The 20,772-nt window shown below is 50.0% G+C and overlaps 1 protein-coding gene across 1 annotated transcript; it reads left to right on the forward strand.

Moving 5' to 3' along the window:
- Positions 1–424: 424 nt before the first annotated feature.
- LOC125092685 (ATP-sensitive inward rectifier potassium channel 12-like) lies at positions 425–8,409 on the forward strand. Its single transcript, XM_047717043.1, is given in 5 exon segments — positions 425–428; positions 4,619–4,806; positions 4,808–4,904; positions 7,068–7,808; positions 7,811–8,409. Coding segments are annotated over 4 exon segments (1,590 nt in total). The 5' UTR covers positions 425–428; positions 4,619–4,653.
- The last annotated feature ends 12,363 nt before the right edge of the window (positions 8,410–20,772 follow it).

The raw sequence follows: 20,772 nt of genomic DNA on the forward strand, positions 1-20,772 counted from the left end.
TAATGTCCCTGCAACACCTACCACAGTGTCTGGCAATCAGTGGGCGCTCCATAATTACCAGCTGTAATTTTCCCCCGGGACCCATCCTGTTCTGCCCTCTGCTGGTTTGGAACAGTTTCATAGACAGACTCGCAAGCTGCGAAGGTGTGGGTGTCAGAGGTGTGGGCCAGAGGCCTCTCCCACCTCCCACGGGACCCTGAGGGAAGCAGCAGAAATGTGGGTTTAGGCGGAAATCTCAGACTCTGGAGCCATTGTGAGGAGACCAGCACCATCTATAGTAATTCGGCTTTGCTCTGTTAACTTTAGGGTCTTGTAGCAACCGATTCTTCTCCAGCTGGGGCCTGGGAAATGGCAGCTGCTGCTGACACAGCCTTGAAGACAGCTACTTGCCTGCTCAGCACCGTTACTTAGAAGATAGGAATCAAGAGGTAAATGGAGGTCACCGATGGGCATTGATCCATCTAGCCATCTGGCAAGCAGACACTCATCTGTCTACTTACCTGTCCCTCTCCCCTCCAGCCTCTCCTTAACCCTCTGTCAGCCTAGCTCCACACACCTCCCATCCATCTGCCGTCCACCTACCTGTGCACTCACCTACCCAGCGCATCCAGCCATCTTTCCTTCCACGTATTCACCCATTTCCCGGCCAGTCACCCACCATCCCAGCCACTCACCCGTGCACCCAAGTACCACTGTGTCCTTCCATCCACCACCCATCCATCTGGCCGTCCATCTGTCTGCTCATCTGCCTGCCCGCCCACCCATCCATCTCTTCATCCAGCCACTAAGCCATCCATCCAAGTCATTGAATTATTTTCTGTCCGCCAAACCCATCCATCTTTCTGGCTACAACCCACCAGCCCATCCACCCATCAGTCCCATGTATTCATCATGTCCCTGAACGTCCACCTGTGCACCAGTCTTTCACCTCATACAATGGTCCATCGCTGTGTCATTTGGCACATTCCTCATCCATCTGCTTCTCCGCTGCGCATTTCCTCCTCCCTTCGTCTGGTTGGTGAGTGTTTCCTCTGAGCCAGGCCTGCTCCAGCCTCTCTGGGCCTCTGAGGTTGGCCAGCTATGCAGCCTGGGCCAGGGCAACTCTCACACCAGGTAGAGGGTGGCTTCTGGCCGTAACAGGAAGAGCCTGGGGCTGGAGGATCTGAAAAGGTCCTGCGGTTCCGCTGACCCCTGACAGATGGGAGGAGTCTGAAGATTCCCTTTAGCTGTGATCTGCGGGTCGGAGAATGTGGGGCAGAGGGACACCACAGCATAACCCATTAGAGGCCTGCTGGTGTGTCCAGACAGGAGTGGCCTGGACTGGAGGGAGGATGTAGGTGATTAGATGGCAGACAGCTTTGAGAAATCAGGAGTCAAACCACATAGGACCTGCTGAGGGAGTGGGTATGGAGGCTGGAGCAGAGAGGAGACCAGGTTTCTGGCTCAGACAACTGGGGAAGTGGTCAGGTTGCCAAATGACCCTAGGAGGAGAGACAGGAGAAGGGGGAGGGGGGAAAGGAGGTAGGAGGAACAGGAGAAAGGGGGAGAGTAAGTATAAGAAGGGGCAGGAGGAAGGGGAGGGGAGGAGGGCAAAGGAAGAAAGGAGGATGAGGGGGAGGAAGGGGAGAATGAGGGGGAGGAGGAGGCGAACAGGAGGAAGGAAGAGGTTTGGGAGAAGAGGAGGAGCCCCACTGGCCAGTGGTGCTGGGGGACTTCTGAGAGAGGAGGCTTGGGTCTGGGGAGGCAGTGTAGACCAGACACCCAGAGTATGCTTGTTGGGGGCAGGGAGCTGCCTCCTCCAGGAAGCCTGCTCTGGGAGCGCTCCTTCCCTAGCCCTTCTGATGTGGGAGCCCAGCGCAGGCCAATGGCCAGAGAGAGCTTTCGGGCTAAAAGCCTAGTATCAGTGGTTGGAAATGGAGCAGGCAGGCCCTGAGGTGGTGAGGGCCCGGCGCACATGGGGACCAGTGACCATCTCCACTGTCCTACTAGTCTGGCTATTTCTCTCCTTGCACCCAGCATGGGCTTGTCCCAGAAAACCTGCACTGTGTAGACTCTGAATGTGTGTAGGCCGTGGTGTGCACTGCAGGCAAAGGTGGTCTGTGCTCTGGGGAGGGGAAGGGAATTTGGCCTGGAAGGGGTCAAGGAGATGGTCGTCTTCTTCCCCACTGTGAGAATGGAAACAGTCCTCCCAGCTCTCCGGCTCCCCTCCACGCCAACCCTGGCCTCCTCAAGGGCCCCTGGGTAGCCCCCTCACTCCCTGGTGCCGGCCCCCCACCACAAACAGCAGGCACTAGGGCATTCCCTGCCCCTGCCTGGCCCTAGCTCTCACTTCCGGTGTGACAGAGTCCCAGAGCCCTGTTCGAGCCTCAGTCTCCTTGCCTGCAACTTGAAGATTGGATTCATCAAGCTCTCTCACTAAAGATGTTGGCAGTTCCTAGAGTAGGAGAGTTGCAGAGGCTGTCCCAGGACACGGGGGAGGTGGTGGCAGCTGCCCGCAGGCCACGCACTGGCTGTCCCGGAACCACGGGGTCTCGGAGGAGTTTTTTTCCCACTGTAGGCTTTGATCACGAGGTAGTGAGTGCCCCATCCCATGACGTTCCAAGCATGGGCCATGGGTCAGGCGCCCGTGAGGGGCTCACCTCTGCTTTCAGCGCCGAGATTCAGGGCTGTCTGTCTGTCTTACTGTCACACGGTTCGGGGCCTGAAGGACTGAGTCGGGAACTCAGTGTCAGGCTTGCGGTCTGACCCTGGGGCCTGGGGGCGACGGGGGTTGGTTTCTCTTCCACCTTCTAGGCGGGGAACTTGCTGCTTAGGGGCCATGTGACCCCGGGCAAGTGACTCAGTCTGAGCTTCAGTTTCTTCATCTGGAAAATGGGGATTATAGTCATAAGGTTGTTGCAGGGATTAAGTGAGGTCACTGGGGCTCCTCGAACCAGGCTGGGCATGCAGAGCGCGCACAGTGGGCACTGGTCAGTGCGCTCCTGCCTCTGAAGCACTCCAGCCAGCTGAAAGGCTTGGGAGGGGGGACTTCAGCTCCTCCCTCTCTTGTAGCTAGTGCTTTCTTGACATCTGAGACTGGGCCCCCACCTTGCCCTCTTTCCCTGCCAGATGTTGCCGAAACCTGAGGTGCCCAGAGCCTCAGGGGACAGGCCATGGCATGTCCTGCTCCATCCAGGGGCACCTCCCGGTGACTTCTGGGCCCCACCTTTGGGTCATGTGGTTGCTGCCTCTCTAAAAGCTCCCAGTCCAGGCCCTGTTGTGCTTCAAATGCCCCGGTGGCTGGGAGTCTGTCTGTGTCCACAGAGCTGTGGCTGGCAGAGAAGTGGGCTCAAGAGACAGCAGGGCTGGGAACAGCTTCTCCCTCTCCCAGAGGTGTCTGGGTCCGTGCACTGCACTGTCCCCTTCTCTGCCTGCTGGACTTGCCTCACTACCCACTTTCAGTGTTGAAGTCACCTCATTTATCTCAGGTAGCTCACCCAGGGGCCTCTCTTCCGCTTCCCTCCAGACAACACCTCCCCACTGGCTGACCTGGGCGTCTACCAACAGTGATCCTAACCCTTGCCTTTACTGTCTCATCCAATCCCATGAACTGCTTTGTGACCTGAGACAAGTCTCAGCCTCAGTTCTCAAATCTATGAAATGGGGAGCTGGTCTCTTTACTTGCTGAGGCCTCTTGTAGCAAAACAAATCTAATAACATTTCTTTTCTGATCTAACTGTATGCATCCACTGAGCAAAAGTGTAGGCAACTGGCCTACATATCCCTGGTTGGGGATGTTGTCCCACATTTCTTCAATCGAGTCTTTATTTTTTTTAAAGATTTTATTTATTTATTTGACAGAGAGAGATCACAAGCAGGCAGAGAGGCAGGCAGAGAGAGGAGGAAGCAGGCTCTCTGCTGAGCAGAGAGCCCGATGCGGGGCTCGATCCCAAGACCCTGAGACCATGACCCAAGCCGAAGGCAGCGGCTTAACCCGCTGAGCCACCCAGGCGCCCCTCAATCGAGTCTTTAAAGATCTCAAGGCTGTATGACCTTCTTGCCCCACCCGTGTTTGTCTATGTGGAGTGTCCTTGGGACGATTGTCAAGTTTGTGGTGTTGGGGTTTTTACTCATAGGTCCTCCTCCAGATCTTTCTTTGTGGAGCAGCATTCACCAAGAGCCTGGGAGGGACTCCCCACAGCCCTAGAATCACATGCACACACACACGCACACGCATACATATACACACATGGCAGGATGGGGCCATGGAAAGCTTAGGACTGGATCAATACCTGGAGCTCCAACTCTGTCTCTAAACCTTAGTTTCTGGGTGATTTTGAACAGTGACTCTGCTCATAGTCTCAGTTGCTAGCTGAGAAGCAAGGGAGCAAGTGTGAACGTGAACCTGTTGATTTTCTGTGTGGTTTGAAGAGAACAACAACAGAAGAGGGGTTTCCAAAGCTTGTGGGACACAGTCTGGGTGGGTCCCAGATGCCCAGCCCAGGGAGAAATACCAGGAGTCACCGCAGTTCCCATCTCAGCCTGGGAGCTGTCCAGGTGTGGGGCTCCCCAGCTGATGGGAGCAGAGAGCCAAGGTGGGCTCTCTGGCCTTTGATTCTTCTGATTCTGTCCCTTGCAGGACTCAAGCTGCTCAGAGCCCCAGTTGGAGCAGCCATGACCCGCTGGACGTCCCTCCAGGCATCCAGGCCACATAAACCTGCCCCCTGCGGTCCAGCGGCCTGCCGCCAGCATCTAAGTACCCAGGCCCTGGCCTCCTCCGCCTGGAGGGCCCAGGAATCTGGGGTTGAGCCATCTTCTTGGCACAGTAAGCCGGGGTCCCCACCACCCCTGGCTCCCAGCCTCGTGGCCTAGGCAGAAGCAGCATCCACCATCACGGCCCCAGGCCTCAACTCCTCAGACCTATGGTGAGGTGGTCAGCTGGAGTAGCTGCGGGGGTCAGTGGCAGTGTGAGAAGAGGCCCCCGCAGAGCCTGACGTGCCCATGACAGGAGACCTCGCATTAGCTAGACTGGTACAAATTTCGGCTCTCCTGCTTATTGGCTGTGGCTTTGGGGAAGTCAGTTAACCGCTCTGAATCTCCATTCATGGTAGAAGCAATGATGGCAGCCAGCTTCTTGGGGTTTTGCAAGGATAATCTAAGAGCATGTGCTAATGTGTCTGGCCTGCTTTCTCTGCAGTTTGAGGAGTGGGCAGTAAGGGCCGTGAGTGTTACATACGAGCCCGCTCTGGGGATTCAGAAGCATCTGGCAATGGAGACAGACCCTAGGAGGGATGTGCAGCTGGCTGCTCATGTGGACTTCTCCCTCACCTGTCTCCCAGGTGTTCGAAGCAGAGGTCAGATGTTGCACTCCCTCCGAGGTCTGGCTGCACCTGGTCACACAGACGGGGGCTAAATCCCAGTGTTGCCTCCCCCTGGCTGTGTCGCTTCCTGTTTCTGGGATTCTGGTGGGTGCTCGGCCATCTGCCTCTGCTTCTGGACCAGCTGCCCTGGGACCTTCTTATCTAGGGCCTCATTGTCTTCTGGGCACTTGAGGGCTCCCAGCCTTGTCTAACACTGGCCTCCCAGTGTGATCAGGTAGGGATTTGGGGTGGATGGGGTCCCCAGTGTTGGAGAGGATTATGCCCAACTCAGCATCCTGGCCAGGCCAGGTGGCCAGGGTTCTCCCCCTCCTTCCAGCTCAGCCCTGCTGAGCCAGGCTGAGGGCCTAAGCACCTGCAGCCCTGATGCTAAGGGCTAGATGGACTCAGTGCCCACAGGTCCAGGGAGCACCATGGCCTCTGGCCTGCAGGTGCCTCGGCCTGGCACCAACAGGCCAGCCCGGAGCCAGGAGGCCCTGGGGGAGGGGCCGCTGCCAGCCAGTCTGGGGGCTGAATGTGGGGTATGGGCCTGAAAGCAGTGTGTCCGGTTGCAGGTGTCATGCTGTGGGACATGCTTGAGACAGCTTGGTGTGTGTACGTGTGTGTGTGTGCGTTTGCAACAAGCCCACCAATGCTCCCCCGAATGGGCCAAGGACAGTGGTGCTCTGAGTGTTTCCCTACATGCTGTCATTTAGAGCTGAGAAAGGCAGTGATGGGAAGGCCACTGGGATGGGGTCAGTCAGTGACCCCTCTGGGCACTGACCCGTGGACCCCCTCCTAGTTACGGATGGAGGCTGTGGTATATGGGCGCTGAGAGTGGGAGCCGTGGAGCACAGGGCTCAAGCATCACGAGGGCATCCTCGGAGCCAGGCTCTGCTCGAGGCCCGGGAGATGAGACAGCAGCGAACCACACGGCAAACTCACGATGCTCGGGAGGCTAGTGGTCTCATGGTGGGATCGGTGGGTGAGTGCGACCCCAGGCCTGTCCTTCCCGTTACTGTTACTACTGTTATGGTGTCAGAGGTTGGTGCTTTGGGGTTACCGTGAGCACCTGGGTGAGGGGTTACAGTCTCCCATGCGTTCAGGAAGCTGCTCCTGGGCACGGAGGCCAGGGATTGAGGGAGGTGAGGCAGCGGGATGGTGTCTGGGCCGAGAGTGTGAGGGCCCATCCTGAGGAGCAGCGCACAGGCTGGGAGCTGTAGCGGGTGAGAGGAGGCGCCTGGGCCTGAGAGCTGAGGGGCCCCGGACTCCATTCACGCAGGCTTTGCAGGTGCCAGCAGAGACTGGCTTTGAGCAGAGGACACCCAGGCTCCCCCACTGCCTCTGGACCGGGGTGGGGGCTGGAGCACAAAGGCTGGCGAGGTGGCCGCCGTGCTGGTCCGGGTGGGTGATGACGGGGACTTAGACCACGGCGGTGGGAGAAGAGGTAGGATCGTAATACACTTTGGAAGCAGAGCCTTTGGTAGGGGGGGTACTCACATGGGCTGAGGATGAGGCCAAGGCTTTTGGCCAGAGCTCCTGGGAGGCTCCAGGTCTGTTTTCCAAGCCGAGAAGGAGGGTGAGGGGCTGGCTGAGGAGGGAAGATGGAGAGCTCAGTGGGGGGTGAGTTAGGGTTCAGACGGCCACCCGCCAAGGCCGAGCCCTGGGTGGGGGCAGAAGCCTGGGCCGGGCTGGCCTGTTCCGCCAGCCCTTCTGTCTTCTCTGTTGCAGGAGCCGTCCCCCATGGAGCCAGCCCAGGGGCGAGCCAGGGCCCCCCCATCCCCGGAACGACCTCGGTTGGCAGGGCCAACCCCTACAGTATTGTGTCATCGGAGGAGGATGGGCTGCACCTGGTCACCATGTCGGGGGCCAACGGCTTCAGCAACGGCAAGGTGCACATGCAGCGCCGGTGCCAGAACCGCTTCGTCAAGAAGAACAGCCAGTGCAACATCGAGTTCGCCAACATGGATGAGAAGTCGCAGCGCTACCTGGACAACATGTTCACCACCTGCATGGACATCCGCTGGCACTACATGCTGCTCATCTTCTCGCTGACCTTCCTCGCCTCCTGGCTCCTGTTCGGCATCATCTTTTGGGTCATCGCCGTGGCGCACGGTGACCTGGAGCCGACCGAGGGCCGTGGACGCATACCTTGCGTGATGCAGGTGCACGGCTTCATGGCGGCTTTCCTCTTTTCCATCGAGACGCAGACCACCATCAGCTACAGGCTGCGCTATGTGACGGAGGAGTGCCCAGTGGCCATGTTCATGGTGGTGGCGCAGTCCATCGTGGGCTGCATCATCGACTCCTTCATGATCGGCGCCATCATGGCCAAGATGGCTCGGCCCAAGAAGCGGGCGCAGACGCTGCTGTTCAGCCACAACGCTGTGGTGGCCCTGCGTGACGGCAAGCTCTGCCTCATGTGGCGCGAGGGTAACCTGCGCAAGAGCAACATTGTGGAGGTGCACGTGCGGACCGGCTCATCAAGCCTCGGGTCACCGAGGAGGGCAAGTACATCCCGCTGGACCAGATCAACATCGACGTCAGCTTTGATGATGGTCTCAACCGCATCTTCCTTGTGTCCCGCATCACCATCCTGCATGAGATCAACGAGGCCAACCCATTGTTTGGCATCAGCCAGCAGGACTTGGAGACGGATGACTTCGAGGTCGTGGTCATCCTGGAGGGCATGGTGGAGGCCACAGCCATGACCACGCAGGCCCGCAGCTCCTGCCTGGCCAATGAGATCCTGTGGGGCCACCGCTTCCAGCCTGTCCTCTTGGAGGAGAAGAACCAGTACAAGATCGACTACTCCCACTTCCATAAGTCCTACGAAGTGCCCTCCACACCCCACTGCAGGGCCAAGGACCTGGTGGAGAACAAATTCCTGCTGCCCAGTGCCAACTCCTTCTGTTACGAGAACGAGCTGGCTTTCCTGAGCCACAATGAGGAGGATGAGGCAGATGGAGACCAGGATGGCCACAGCCCGCAGGCCCGGCATGACTTTGACAGACCTCAGGCCAGTGGTGGCAGCCTTGAGCAGCGGCCTTACAGACGGGAGTCAGAGATCTGAGCCTCCATAGGCCAAGGTGCAGCATCCGCCCCACCAGGGAAAGGCCCGGTGTCCCTCGAGGGCCCTGGGTTTGAGCAGAATGGGCCAGGTGCCCCGGTTTCAGACTCAGTAGTGTTTTAGATGTTTTATGTTTCTTCACAGTGGACTGGGAAGGTTGGCGGGAGAATGGGTGACCAAAGCGGGCCGTCACTGGCCTCAGAGGCCAGAGCAGGTGCAGGGAGGTAGCCTCTTGGGGCTTCTGTCTGAGGCTACAATTGCGGCCTGCCCAGAGGTGGCTCAGTGGCCATCCAGCCTCTGTGGGTGAAGGCTGGCAGGCTGCAGGGCAGTTCGCTGATTTTTAACTTGGGGAGAAACACTGGTTTAGCTTTCTCAACCATAGCTTGAGTAAGACTGTTTAAAAAAAAAACTTAACACGTGATTGACAAAAAAAAATTAATTTCTGGGGATTATAAAAATGGACAGTGAGAATTCCATTGGTCTGCTGAGATGCAGGCATTGGATGGGGGCTCCACGAGGTTCCCCGAGGCTGGACAGGCCTCTCCTCCATGAAGGCCGAGTGTGTCCCGGGAGGCGCCGTCCACACAAACACAAGTGAGGGGCTCATCTGTGGTTCCTTCTGCTCACAGGCGGATTAGATGATGTTTGTCATGGAAAAATCAAGACCATGTTAATGATCATAATAAAAGCTTTCCAGAGTCACAGAGATGGGGGTAGGGGCTGGGAAAAAAACTAGTTTGAGCTTTTTGAGTTTGACTTTTGTACCTTAGAGGTGTGTCTCAGGGCTGGATATGGGACCTGCCTGCCATGGAGGGTCCGCTCTCCCCACCTCCACCAGATTTTCCTGTTTTACTTCTCTCCTTTTCTGCCCGCCCGATAGCCTCCACCCTTTCCACAGTGAGGGACGCTTGGAATATGTTGGAGTAGATGGCTCCATGGGAAGGGAGGGTGGGTTCCCAGATGCCCAGGAAGCAGATTGTCCCTATTCCCATGGGACCCCAGTGTAAGTCGTGCCTTAGAGACCCCAGGTGGGCCAGCCCCAGTTGTTTCTGTTTTTCTCGGACTCACCGGTCCTCCCAGCTGCCCCCGATTCCACCACGAAGTCTGCACCAGCCTGTGTGTCTTGGCCAGCTCTCCGCACCTGGGCCAGCCTAGGTGAGTGCAGGGGCATCCCAACCAGGCTGTCCCCGCTGAAGGGCAGAGGAATGATCTTAGAAGAGGTGTGCAGTTGTCAGCCAAGATGACTGGAAGCGGCGCTTGCATCCTGGTACCCTCATCAGGAAGAAGTTTGCAGCTATTGGCTCTGCTGGCCAGGAAGCAGGCCCCTGGGCCATGGGCTGCCCAGCGTGGGCTTGTTCTTGGTAGAGGACACAGTTGGCGAGGATGGAGCAGGCCAGGCCCTTCCCAGGACAACTAAGAATTTTGTCCTCTCAAATGACCAGGCCTGTTAGGAAGTCCTTAATTAGAAAGCCCGTATGTGTCTCCCTAGCCTGCCAGGCTCAGCCACCCCAAGCCATGCCCTCCAAGACAGCTAGGCACCCAGGACCCTGGCCCAAGTGAGGAAACTGAGGCAGACTGCAAGGTCACGCAGTCGGTGGGTGGGACTTGGGAGGTCTGGAGAGGCCAGGGGCCTGGGGTGAGTGTTCTTGCCACTCCCCTCCTCTTCTACCCATCTACCCAGCTGGAGACCTGGCCTGAGGTCTGAGGCCTTGGAAGGTCTGGGCATGAGCTATCGGTTCCCACCCATAGACACCCCGGGTCCGTGCCCTGAGGGATGCCTGGCTCCCAGCATCCTGCCCTAGCCTTAGGCCCCAGCCTCATTTCCCGCTGGGGTGTTTCAGGCTGCAGAGGTAGCTCTTTCCTCTCAGTATCTACTGGAGGGGCCTCAGCTCCTTCCCAGCCCAGGGCCTGGTTTCTAGCCCTGAGCCTGGCTGGCTTTCTCCATTTCAGCTCTGGGGGACAAAGGTAGAGTTGATATGGGAGGGCTCACCTGCCCGCCCCCTCCCAGACTGTCTGGCTGAACGGGGGAGGGATGGGATGGCCTCAGTCACTTGGGGCTGGCACAGGGGCCTGTGTTCTGCTCTGCCTGGCTGCAGGAGAGCCTTACAGGGCTGGGTGGGGCAGGCTTCCACTGCTACCATCTGGAGCAGAGCCCAGAGCCTCTGGGTCCCCCAAGACCCCTGTCACCTCAGTGGCTTGGTGCACCTCCACTCAGGCCTGTCTCCCTCCCAGGCCCACGCTGGTCCATTCAGCCCCAGACCCTGGGGGAGAGCAGCCCTGAGCTGCCTTTCATCTCTCACCAAAGGCAGATGCTGTGTTTTCAAACTCTTCTGCCCTCTTTTTTTTCCCCTTCCCTGTATTTATTTATTTATTTATTTATTTATTTATTTATTTATTGCTTGTGCTAAAGACCAAAATAGTCTCCCTCTTTAGTGAACTTGAAACGGGAGGGTGGATGGGAGGAGCCGTGTGTGTCCAGAGCAAGGATTCTGTTGTCCCTGGGGAGTGTGTGCGTGTGCCCTTGTATGTGTGAGTGTGTGTGTGTGTGCATGCATGTGTGTGTGTACATGTGTGTGTGTGGAGAGCACCAACCCTCTGAGTGTGTCCCATGCCATGTGTCGTGCGTGTGCCAAGCACAGGTGAGTGGGAAGCATTTGTGCACCTGGGTGTGTGTGTTGGGTGTGCGTGTGCGTGTGAGTGTACATGATGTCTGGTCTGTGTGCTGTGCAGGCGTGTCTAGCCATATACTCCCACCCTCGCCCTCCCAGGCAGTGGGATTTCCAAGAAGTTTCTCGATAGCCAGAACCAGGAGGTGTGGAGGTTGGAGTGAGCCAAGAACGTGGCCTCTGGTGCCCTCCTCCCTGACACACTGAGCTGCTTACGTGGGAAAGGGGCTGTGCTGGCGGTGTGTGTGTGTGTGTGTGTGAGAGAGAGAGAGAGAGAGAGAGAGAGAGAGAGCACCGAGTGTGTGGCATCACATGCGCCATCATCTCATCCCTGTACAAGCATATGTGTGCAATTACAGCTTTGCCTGAGTGCAGGAGCGTGTGGACCCACAGTTCGTGGGAGTGCTGTACAGGTGTGTGCCCATGAGGATCTTCCTGTGTGTGTGAGTCTGGGCTGATGACATATATGCGGTATGTACGTGTGTATAGTACACACACGCGTAGCTCTCTGTGTATTTGCCCAAAGATGTGTGTGAGTGTGTGTTTTATATGCAGGTTTGGTGTAGTGTTCGCCAGGCTATGGGGCCAGGCACACAGCGCGCAGGACGGACACCAGCTGTGACGATGGGCACAGCTGAACCCAGCAGTCCCGCTGGCCCTGTGCCCTGATTATGTCCACACGGGAATGTGTGGAATGTGTGTGCTGCCATGAGGCTTTTGTTCACATGGACACGAGGTCCTATCTGTGTGTGTGGGTGAGTGCTGCGTACGGACGGTGTCTGCATGTGTGTGTGTGTGTCCCCGTGAATACGCAGGTGCACGTGGTGCATTTGGTGCACAGAGCTGGTGCCTGCCTGCTGGGGGCTGTAGGCATGGGCATGTGGGAGCACGTGCGGGTCCCAGGAGTGTGTGCAATTGAACGTCTGTGGAAGTGGTGTGTCCGCGTGCATGCCTGCGTGTGCTGCTTGGGACATGGTGGCCGCCCCCCATGACCTGCTGGTGCTATACCCCCCGGTCCCTGCCTGCCTGAGTGTCCTTGCGGGGTCCTGGGGCCGGGAGCGGGGGCCTGATGGGAAGGAGGCCCCTGCACAGGGGTGTCTGCCCTGCGTGAGGTCGTAGAATGTCAAATCTATTTTAAATGGTGAAACTGGAGAATTTTCATGTTATTTTCAATACATAGCGGTATCTAAAGACATAGGCCACAAGACTAGACCACATTAAATGCATTTTTATCTCTTTGAGTGCAACCATGTGGAGATGTGTGTTTGAAAATCCCTGCCTGGCATTCTTGGGCTTGGTCAGCTCACTGTGACCCAGAGCCTGGGGGGCCAGGGTTGGGTTGGGTCTGGTGGAAGCCCTGGGAGAGAGGACAGAGCCCTGCCCACTTACAGACCCCAGCAAGTTCTTCCAGCTGGGACATGCCCCCGCAGGCTCCTGTGACCTCGCACCCTCTTCTGCACAGGCCCTGGAGTGCACCCTCCCACCTCCTCATGCTGGATGTGATACCTCCCCAGCTGTGTGTCACTTCCCTGTCCTCCCTGGGCCCACACGCCCTCCTTTTACTTCCTTCTGCTGAGATTCAGGGCACGCATCCACATGCGTCTGTGTGCTGCATGTGGGAGAACGGCCGCTCTTTCTGAGGACTCCATTGTGGGAGACCCACGCCAGCCCTGGTTCTCATCACAGTGACAGGACAGAAAGCCGCGGTGGGCAGGCAGAAGGCCTGAGGACCCCTCCTCCAGCCTGGCATGGTGACAGGGAGGAATTGGAGTGGTGTTCTCCCTGGCGAGGCTGGGATGAGGAGGGCCACAGGGCAGTCGGGGCTGCCAGCAGGGACAAGAGGACACGCAGGGAGGAAGACATGCGAGGCCCATCTAGGGGAAAGGAGAAATTTTTTCTGTACCAAGCGCTCAGTCTCTGGGGTGTCAGTGGCCTTCTGGCAGAGGCTCACAGAGAGAAAATTCTTTCCTTTGCCCCAACTCGTTCCCTCACTGGAGAACTTCTCTGCATCAGTGAAGGACCCCAGGGACACTTCATTCTGTACTATTCAGGGGATGATTCAGGATAAGGAGCTCAGGCAGAGGTGCCATGCAGGATGAAGGACAGGAGGTTGGGAGGGGCCGGGGACAGGTCACGAAGGCTTCTTGGAGGTTGTTCGTCTGGGTTGAACCTGGAGACAGGAAGACCCTGAAGGTAGTTGGCTTGATCTGGGGGTGGCGGTGGGGGTGGGGATCCCCGCTCCTAGTCCCAGAGCCCTCCTAGATACCCCAATACTGGAGTCTAAGCCAGTTGGGGCCAATGAGCCATGGCCTCCTTAGTCCCCCGAGCACTAGTTCCCGCAGACAGGTGTGGGGCCCCAGTCAGCACAGGATAAATGTCTATGACTCCAATCAGGCGGCACTGGAGTTCAGCAGTCTTGAGGTACCTGTTGTCTTCCCTTCAGTCAGACCCCAGGTCACTCTCTTGCTTGGTGACCTGTACTGGATTCCTTTTCCCCTGTGCTCTCAGTCTCCCTGTCTACAAAAAAAGCGGCGGGGGTGGGGGTATTATAAGATATGTTAGCTCGTATCCTTGTGGAAAGAATGAGAAGGAGAAAGAAAGGGACTCAGCAGCCACCTAGCACATACTAAATGCCACAAGCGACAATCTGTAAAATTCCCAATGAATTCATGGAATGAGGTGGTGGTGGTGGTCAGTTTCAGGGCTTCAGTGTAAGTTCTGGTCCTTTTCACTGTACATAGAGCCAGATGGTCAGAGCAGCATCTGAATTTCATTGGACATAGAAAAACTTGAAAGAATTAGCTGTAGGGTGGTATTAGAATTCTGAAGTCCCAAAGCACCAGTCTTTTTCATTTTCAATAAAAGCCAGAAAATCTGTATCCTCCATAGCATGATGGGTGGCAGCAGCCATATCTGTGGCCTCCCCAGCCCCATCCTAGGCCTCTGAAGCCACCATAACCAGAGCCATAGCCTAGGCCATAGCCACAGCCCAGGCTTCCCCATCGACAGCAGGCCACCATAGTAGTTGCCATAGTAGTAGCTCATAGTGTCAGGAGCTGGGGATTTTGTTCGATATGGACATGTGTTTCCTAAGTGTGAATGTTGCCATCTGCCCTGGGACTCTTACATATCTCCAAAAAGGGTGTGGCAATAAAAACAGACTTGCATAATCTTCATTCCATGGCCGCAATGACATGAAAAACAGACTCATTATTTGTTTTCTGCTTTAGGACAGCTTACACAGATTCCAATGAAATATGCCCTGGCTGTGTTAACAATGATCACGGTATCTCTAAAGACCACACGTACAATGACTGCCATCCATAAAATCCTCTAGCCAGACATCATATCATCTCATGTCTGTTCAAAATGATGGAGACATTCTTTACTGAATGAAGTCAGTATCCTGGGAAATTATAGCTAATTTTTCAATGAGGCTGAAAAAATGTTGGTGATCCCTGTTCAAAATCCCCAAATATGTCATTTTTCTAGTTCTAATATGTCCAATATGTCACTTTTCTATTCCATTAAGATCTTGAACAATTTATTCTTTTCTTAAAAAAATTGAATTGCTTAAAAGTTTGGCTGTCATCAGTTTTCTATTCTTTTTGTAATATAAATTGTGAGATTTTTTTTCACAATACACTCAAAAAAATAATTCCTAAATCACTGTCAGTGAATTTGGTATTGAATGTCAATTCACTGCTCTTGACTGGTCAGAGCCATGAGAATCCAGCGTATCTTTTTCTTTCGGCACTTGATCTTGAATTTCCAAAATCATCAGCAGAGAAAAATCATAAAAAACTCTCACCTACAGAGGACTCTTGTTTTCATTCTTTAGGAAAATATAATGGAAATGCTATGTCCATTTTCCTTTATGTGCTACTTGTCTAGAACCTGTTGGATTTATTTGAGCCAAAAAAAAAAAAAAGATAAATGAAAATGATCCAACGTCAGTAAGAATAGTCAGACTTCCTCTGTTAATTGTGTCCAGATAGGATCACATCTCCAAGATTCATTTTATAATAAAAGCATCTATAAGACAAGAAGCTAAGTTATTTAATGGATATTAATCATAAACACTAAAAAGATAACAGCAAACAGCATTGTCAGTGGGTCAACAGGAAACATTTTTACATTCAAACCACTAACTGTGAATTTAAATTATGCACCGATTATTTCATAAATGAAATAAATATTCATTATTCATTATATGAAAGAGGTGTCAGTATTTTAAAGCTCCATATATCTAAGAGATCTGTGAGCAAGTCCTCAAGCAACTTAGACCTTTTGAGCCTCTAATGTGAAATGTCCTAATAAGACCAATTATATCACTTCCTGCAGGAACTCTCAGACACAGGATTGACCCAAGGTGAAATGCACGTGTGATAGAGAGCCAATCTCTTTGACCTACCAGGAAATAGAAAGATCAGAATTTGCATTTTTAAAGGTAACAAAATTTCATTTGGAAGATATACTAAGTACAAGTTTGGATTTTGTTGTTGTTATTGTTTTTAAAGATTTTATGTATTTATTTGACAGAGAGAGATCACAAGTAGGCAGAGAGGCAGGCAGAGAGAGAGAGAGGAAGGAGGCAGGCTCCCTGCTGAGCAGAACCCCCCCCCCAATATGGGGCTCCATCCCAGGACCCTGGGATCATGACCTGAGCCAAAGGCAGAGTCTTTAACCCACTGAGCCACCCAGGCACCCCTGGATTTGTTTTTTATTTTATTTTTTTTAACAGCTATGTATTTTTTCTGAATAAGCTACACCAAAAAGACTTGCAAAATAATTTATTTACATGAAATTAGCAATTTGAAAACACTTTCATGTACATAGTTTCCTCTGGTCCTATTCACAACTTGCTGAGTTTGGGCAGGAAAATGTTATTTTCTTCATTCTTCATGTTTTCTTCATTTGCATTTGGAAATAGAATTATGCACCTTAATGATCATTTTTCAGAGGCTAGGAGATTTTCTTTAAGTTATATAAGCAAATCAATGAGAATTTAGAGTGTGATTCATCTCACTTCACTCTTACTTTAGATTACTTGGAAGGAATGCATCAAACATTAACTTTTAAAAATCAAAATATAATAGTTAAAATACAATTTGGTTTCTAAAGAGGATTTAGAAATCCACGTTAATGCCTTGTCCAATTTTTAGCTAATACTTTAATTCTGTCATTGGAGGTCCTAATCAGTCCTAATCAATAACCTCTTTGGGTCACTAAATTCTATTATATTAATGACATTTTTTTTCTTTTAACAAATATTCACTGAGCATCTCTCTGTGTTGAGCAATGTATCAATACAAGGGAAACAAAGAGAGCCTGACCTCAAAGCATGTACAATGAGAGAGACACTATTTGTAAATACCATCAATCCACAACCACTATGTATGATGGGCACTAACAAGTCTGTTCCACATTTCTCCATTCCAGCAAATGAACATGGGATGGCTGATTTTAGATCCAAATTAATTGTCTCAGTGAAAAGTGTCAATTTATCTCACAACAATTTTACAAACTTCATTATTACAAACACACCTCATTTTATTGTGCTTCACTTTTTTGAACTTTTGCAGATATTGCATTTTTTTTTTTTTTTTTTGCAAATTGAAGGTTTGTGACAACCCTATATCAAATGAGTCTATTAGAGGCATTTTTTTCCCCAACAGCATTTGCTCACTTCATGTCTCTGTGTCATAATCCTTGCAATATTTCAATTTTTGTTCATTATTATTATATTTGTCATGGTGATCTGTGATCAGTGATTAGGACTCATTGAAAACTCAGATGATGGTTAACATTTTTGAACAAAAAAGGTTTTTTTTCATGAAGGTATGTCTTATTTTAGACATAATGCAATTTTACACTTAATTGTATTATGTAAACATAACTTTTACATGTACTAGAAAACAAAAAAATTCATTTGCCTTTACTTTGTTGCCATATTTGCTTTATTGTGGTGGTTTAGAACCAAACCACAGTATCTCTTAGGTATGCCTGTAATTTAAAAACAAAAGCAAAAACAAAAACAGCCTGCATTCTTCAACATCTGAAGTTTTAGAAAGAGTGCTTGTTTTTTTTTTTTTTTTTTTATTTAAGGTAATTTCCTTATCTTAGACTTTAAAGAAAATAACAAGCAGTAACATGAAATCTGTTTGGTGAATGATAAAATTTTTGTCAGTTTTATTTTCAATCCTATAAACTAACATTTTTAAGACTAAATAATTTACAAGTTTCTTGGAACCCAATGTCCCCAGCAGGAGTGAATATGTGAAAATTAAATATCAGGCAGATGCCGCTAAGAAGGTTATCAAATGACCATCGTGTAGGAAAAGGCAGCTAAACAATAAACCATATCATATAAACCAAACATACCATTGTTTGATGTAAACGCAGCATGAACTATCGAGAGGAACATGGTATAATTTCAGTTTATTATTTCATCTTTTGATGCGATTGTCATATCAGATCTTGCCCAGATCAGAAAATCTTCCAAGTTACAGAATTCTTGTACTAATTTCCAGATGGTGTGGCCTGGAGAGTGCAAAGTGTCTGAAAGCTACCGCGAAAACATTCTTCTCTGGAAAGACAGGTAGAAATGGCCACCAAACATTGCTGTAACACAGTTGGGTGCCATCTAGAGCAGTGGTTTTCCAGGGTAATTTTTGAGTAATGAAAAGAGTGGGGACCTATAACAAACCTATTAAAAAAACAAATTATCTAAGAACATACCCCAAGAAACTAAGTTGGTCACACACTCCCAGTATTTTTAATTCACACTTACTTTGAGAAACAATACACTTTGGGAAGCAAGACCCTCATTCTACAGGTGAGAAACAGAAGGCTCAATTAAGTATATAAACTTGTCAAGGAAACAGAATATACTTTCATATAGAGGTATATATATATATATATATATATATATATATATATATATATAATTTTTACATGTTTTTTTAAGAAATAAAATTGACCTGATTATATATAAAGAACATTAGAAATTTCAAAATTCAGCAATAGCATGGAGGACATGGGGAGTTAGGAGAAGGGAGTTGGGGGAAATTGGAAGGGGAGGTGAACAATGAGAGACTATGGAGTCTGAAAAACAATCTGAAGGGTTTGAAGAGGTGGGGGGGTGGGAGGTTGGGGGATCCAGGTGGTGGGTATTAGAGAGGGCACGGATTGCATGGAGCACTGGGTGTGGTACAAAAACAATGAATACTGTTATGCTGAAAATAAATTTAAAAAATGATTAAAAAATGATTAAAAAATGCAGCATTTGGTACAGGATTGTTTTATTTTTTTTAAGATTTTATTTATTTATTTGACAGACAGAGATCACAAGTAGGCAGAGAGACAGGCAGAGAGAGAGGAGGAAGCAGGCAGGCTCCATGCTGAGCAGAGAGCCCGATGCAGGGCTCGGTCCCAGGACCCTAGTATCATGACCCAAGCTGAAGGCAGAGGCTTTAACCCACTGAGCCACCCAGGTGCCCCGGTACAGGGTTTTTTTAAATAGTATTTTTTGTTACTTACATATTATTATACATTTTATTTTATATCAGCTAGATGTTTAAAAATACTTTCTTTGATCACCATAGATTTATGGTCCCATAATAAGTCTCAGAGTACAAACCATGTTATTGAAATAAAGTCTGCAATTTATTTTCTTTTAAGTCATAAAAAGAGAAGTTCACAGTATGATTTTTTTAATGAAATCATATAGAAAAAACACTGAAAACAAATGAAAGGTAGGCTATATGAAAGCACATACAGGTTTTGTGCATCCTGTCCTCCCATGTCTTCAAGACCTCATACTTTACCCAATGCATTGTGACAAGCAGTGAAGCTTTGTTGGATCAACTCCATTACTGAATCAAAACATGGTTGAATCAAAACACCAATTCAGAAGAAAGAAGAGTAACATTCTGATTGAAATCCCATTAACCATTTATAAATGTACAGAAATGAAGTTTTTAAGCCCCACTCCCAATGCCAGTTAAGTATGTTTATTTAAAATATTAAAAAAAAAACAGATTACATGAGATTACACCAGATATTAGTGACTAAACACTAGTGGGTGGAATCCTGATCCAATGGAAAGATTCCAGATTCTTCTAGAGAAAGGAATGACTAGTACCCTCAGGAGCGTGCAATGTGCTTGGTTGGTCACCAAATGAACCACATAATTTTTTCCCTTATAATATTACTTGTAAGTACACCTATTGTTTATAATTATTTAATTTAGTCCTCTGTCACTTTATCCTGGATTCATGGAAGAGCCTCCCCCATGGTCACACAGCCCCAGGAAAGGACCCTCATCTGATCTGTTCTTCATACTGCATCCAAATGAATGTTCCAAAAAACCAAATCTAATCATTTCATTTTTCAGCCCTTATATCTTTAAGTCACTAAAGAAAATACTAAATCCTTAAATTCACAAACAAGGTTTTTTATCACCAAACTTATTTTTCTCCATCTCATTCAGTCACACTTGACCTTTTATTTCCCTTTACGCCATAGGTAACAAAGATGTTGTTCTACTACATGCTTTGGAGACTACAGGAGCTGATCTTTCATCTGGAGTTCTCCTTTGTACTTCTTCATCTGCCTTATCCCAACTAATCCTTCAAAATGTAAGTCAAGTGTAACCTTCTTCAAGAACACTTCAAAGATGTCACGAGGTATTTATAACTCTTTTTGATTTAAAAGATGCATCAGAGTGCTGCCCAATACCCTGAACAAAACTCTATCTTTGCATTTCATCAGATTTTAGTATACTAATTAATTTGTTCACTGTCCTTTCCATTATACTATCTACCCCTTCAGGGCAAGAAAGTTTATTATAATCATATTTTATAACTTTTGTGGATGGAAGAGAGTAGGTAATATATTAGTAGTTGAGTGAATAAATTATGAAATGAGCAGATCCACAGAAGACAAATTCTGTACAACCTCTGCTTTTTTGAATCTTACGGGTTTTCCTTTCCTTGGTGGTCAATACCCCTGAACACCAAAAAGTTTACTTCAACTTGTTAATAGTCTTCTGCTCTACTAAGTGAAATACATTGAAATTAAAAGATAATTCCAGAAATGTTGTTTCTGGAGTTTTATCATTGTTTATCTTGTTTATCATTGGCATCTTAGATTTCCTGGGTAGGTGAAGTGGCAGCTCCACAGGTCTGAGACTCCCAATACACCTCCTGACAAATATACAGACCTACTAAAAGAAAACTATAAAACCACACAAATTTTATCCTTTCAACATAACTACAAGATGAAGGCTCTATAAAGTACAAATTAGAAAAAGAAGTAGCAGAAAAAGCATTCACTTCCAGTGGATGTATTTCTTGAATTTTTCCCCTAATTCTTTGTAAGAACAAAACAACTTGGGGAGGCTGGTTGGCTCAGTTGGTTAAGGGGGTTTGTTTGTTTGTTTTGTTTTTTTACAGATGGGGGAAGAATGTTGCTGATGATCCAACAGATGCAAAGGAAGGATGTGTGAAGAACAAGGTATGGGAATTTGTATCAAAAGAGGTGAAGAATGGGATCGGGGAGGGCCCAGGTCCTAAGGGGCCATGCCAGAGGTCTTCTAAGTTTATCCTGAGGGTAGTGGGGAGCCACTGACAATTCCTGAGCAGTGACAGGGTCACTTTGGCTTTCCTGGTGCAGTTTAGGCCTTCCTACAGGAAGG

This window comes from Lutra lutra, unplaced genomic scaffold (genome assembly GCF_902655055.1).
Source record: "Lutra lutra unplaced genomic scaffold, mLutLut1.2, whole genome shotgun sequence".
Taxonomy (NCBI): Eukaryota; Metazoa; Chordata; class Mammalia; order Carnivora; family Mustelidae; genus Lutra; species Lutra lutra.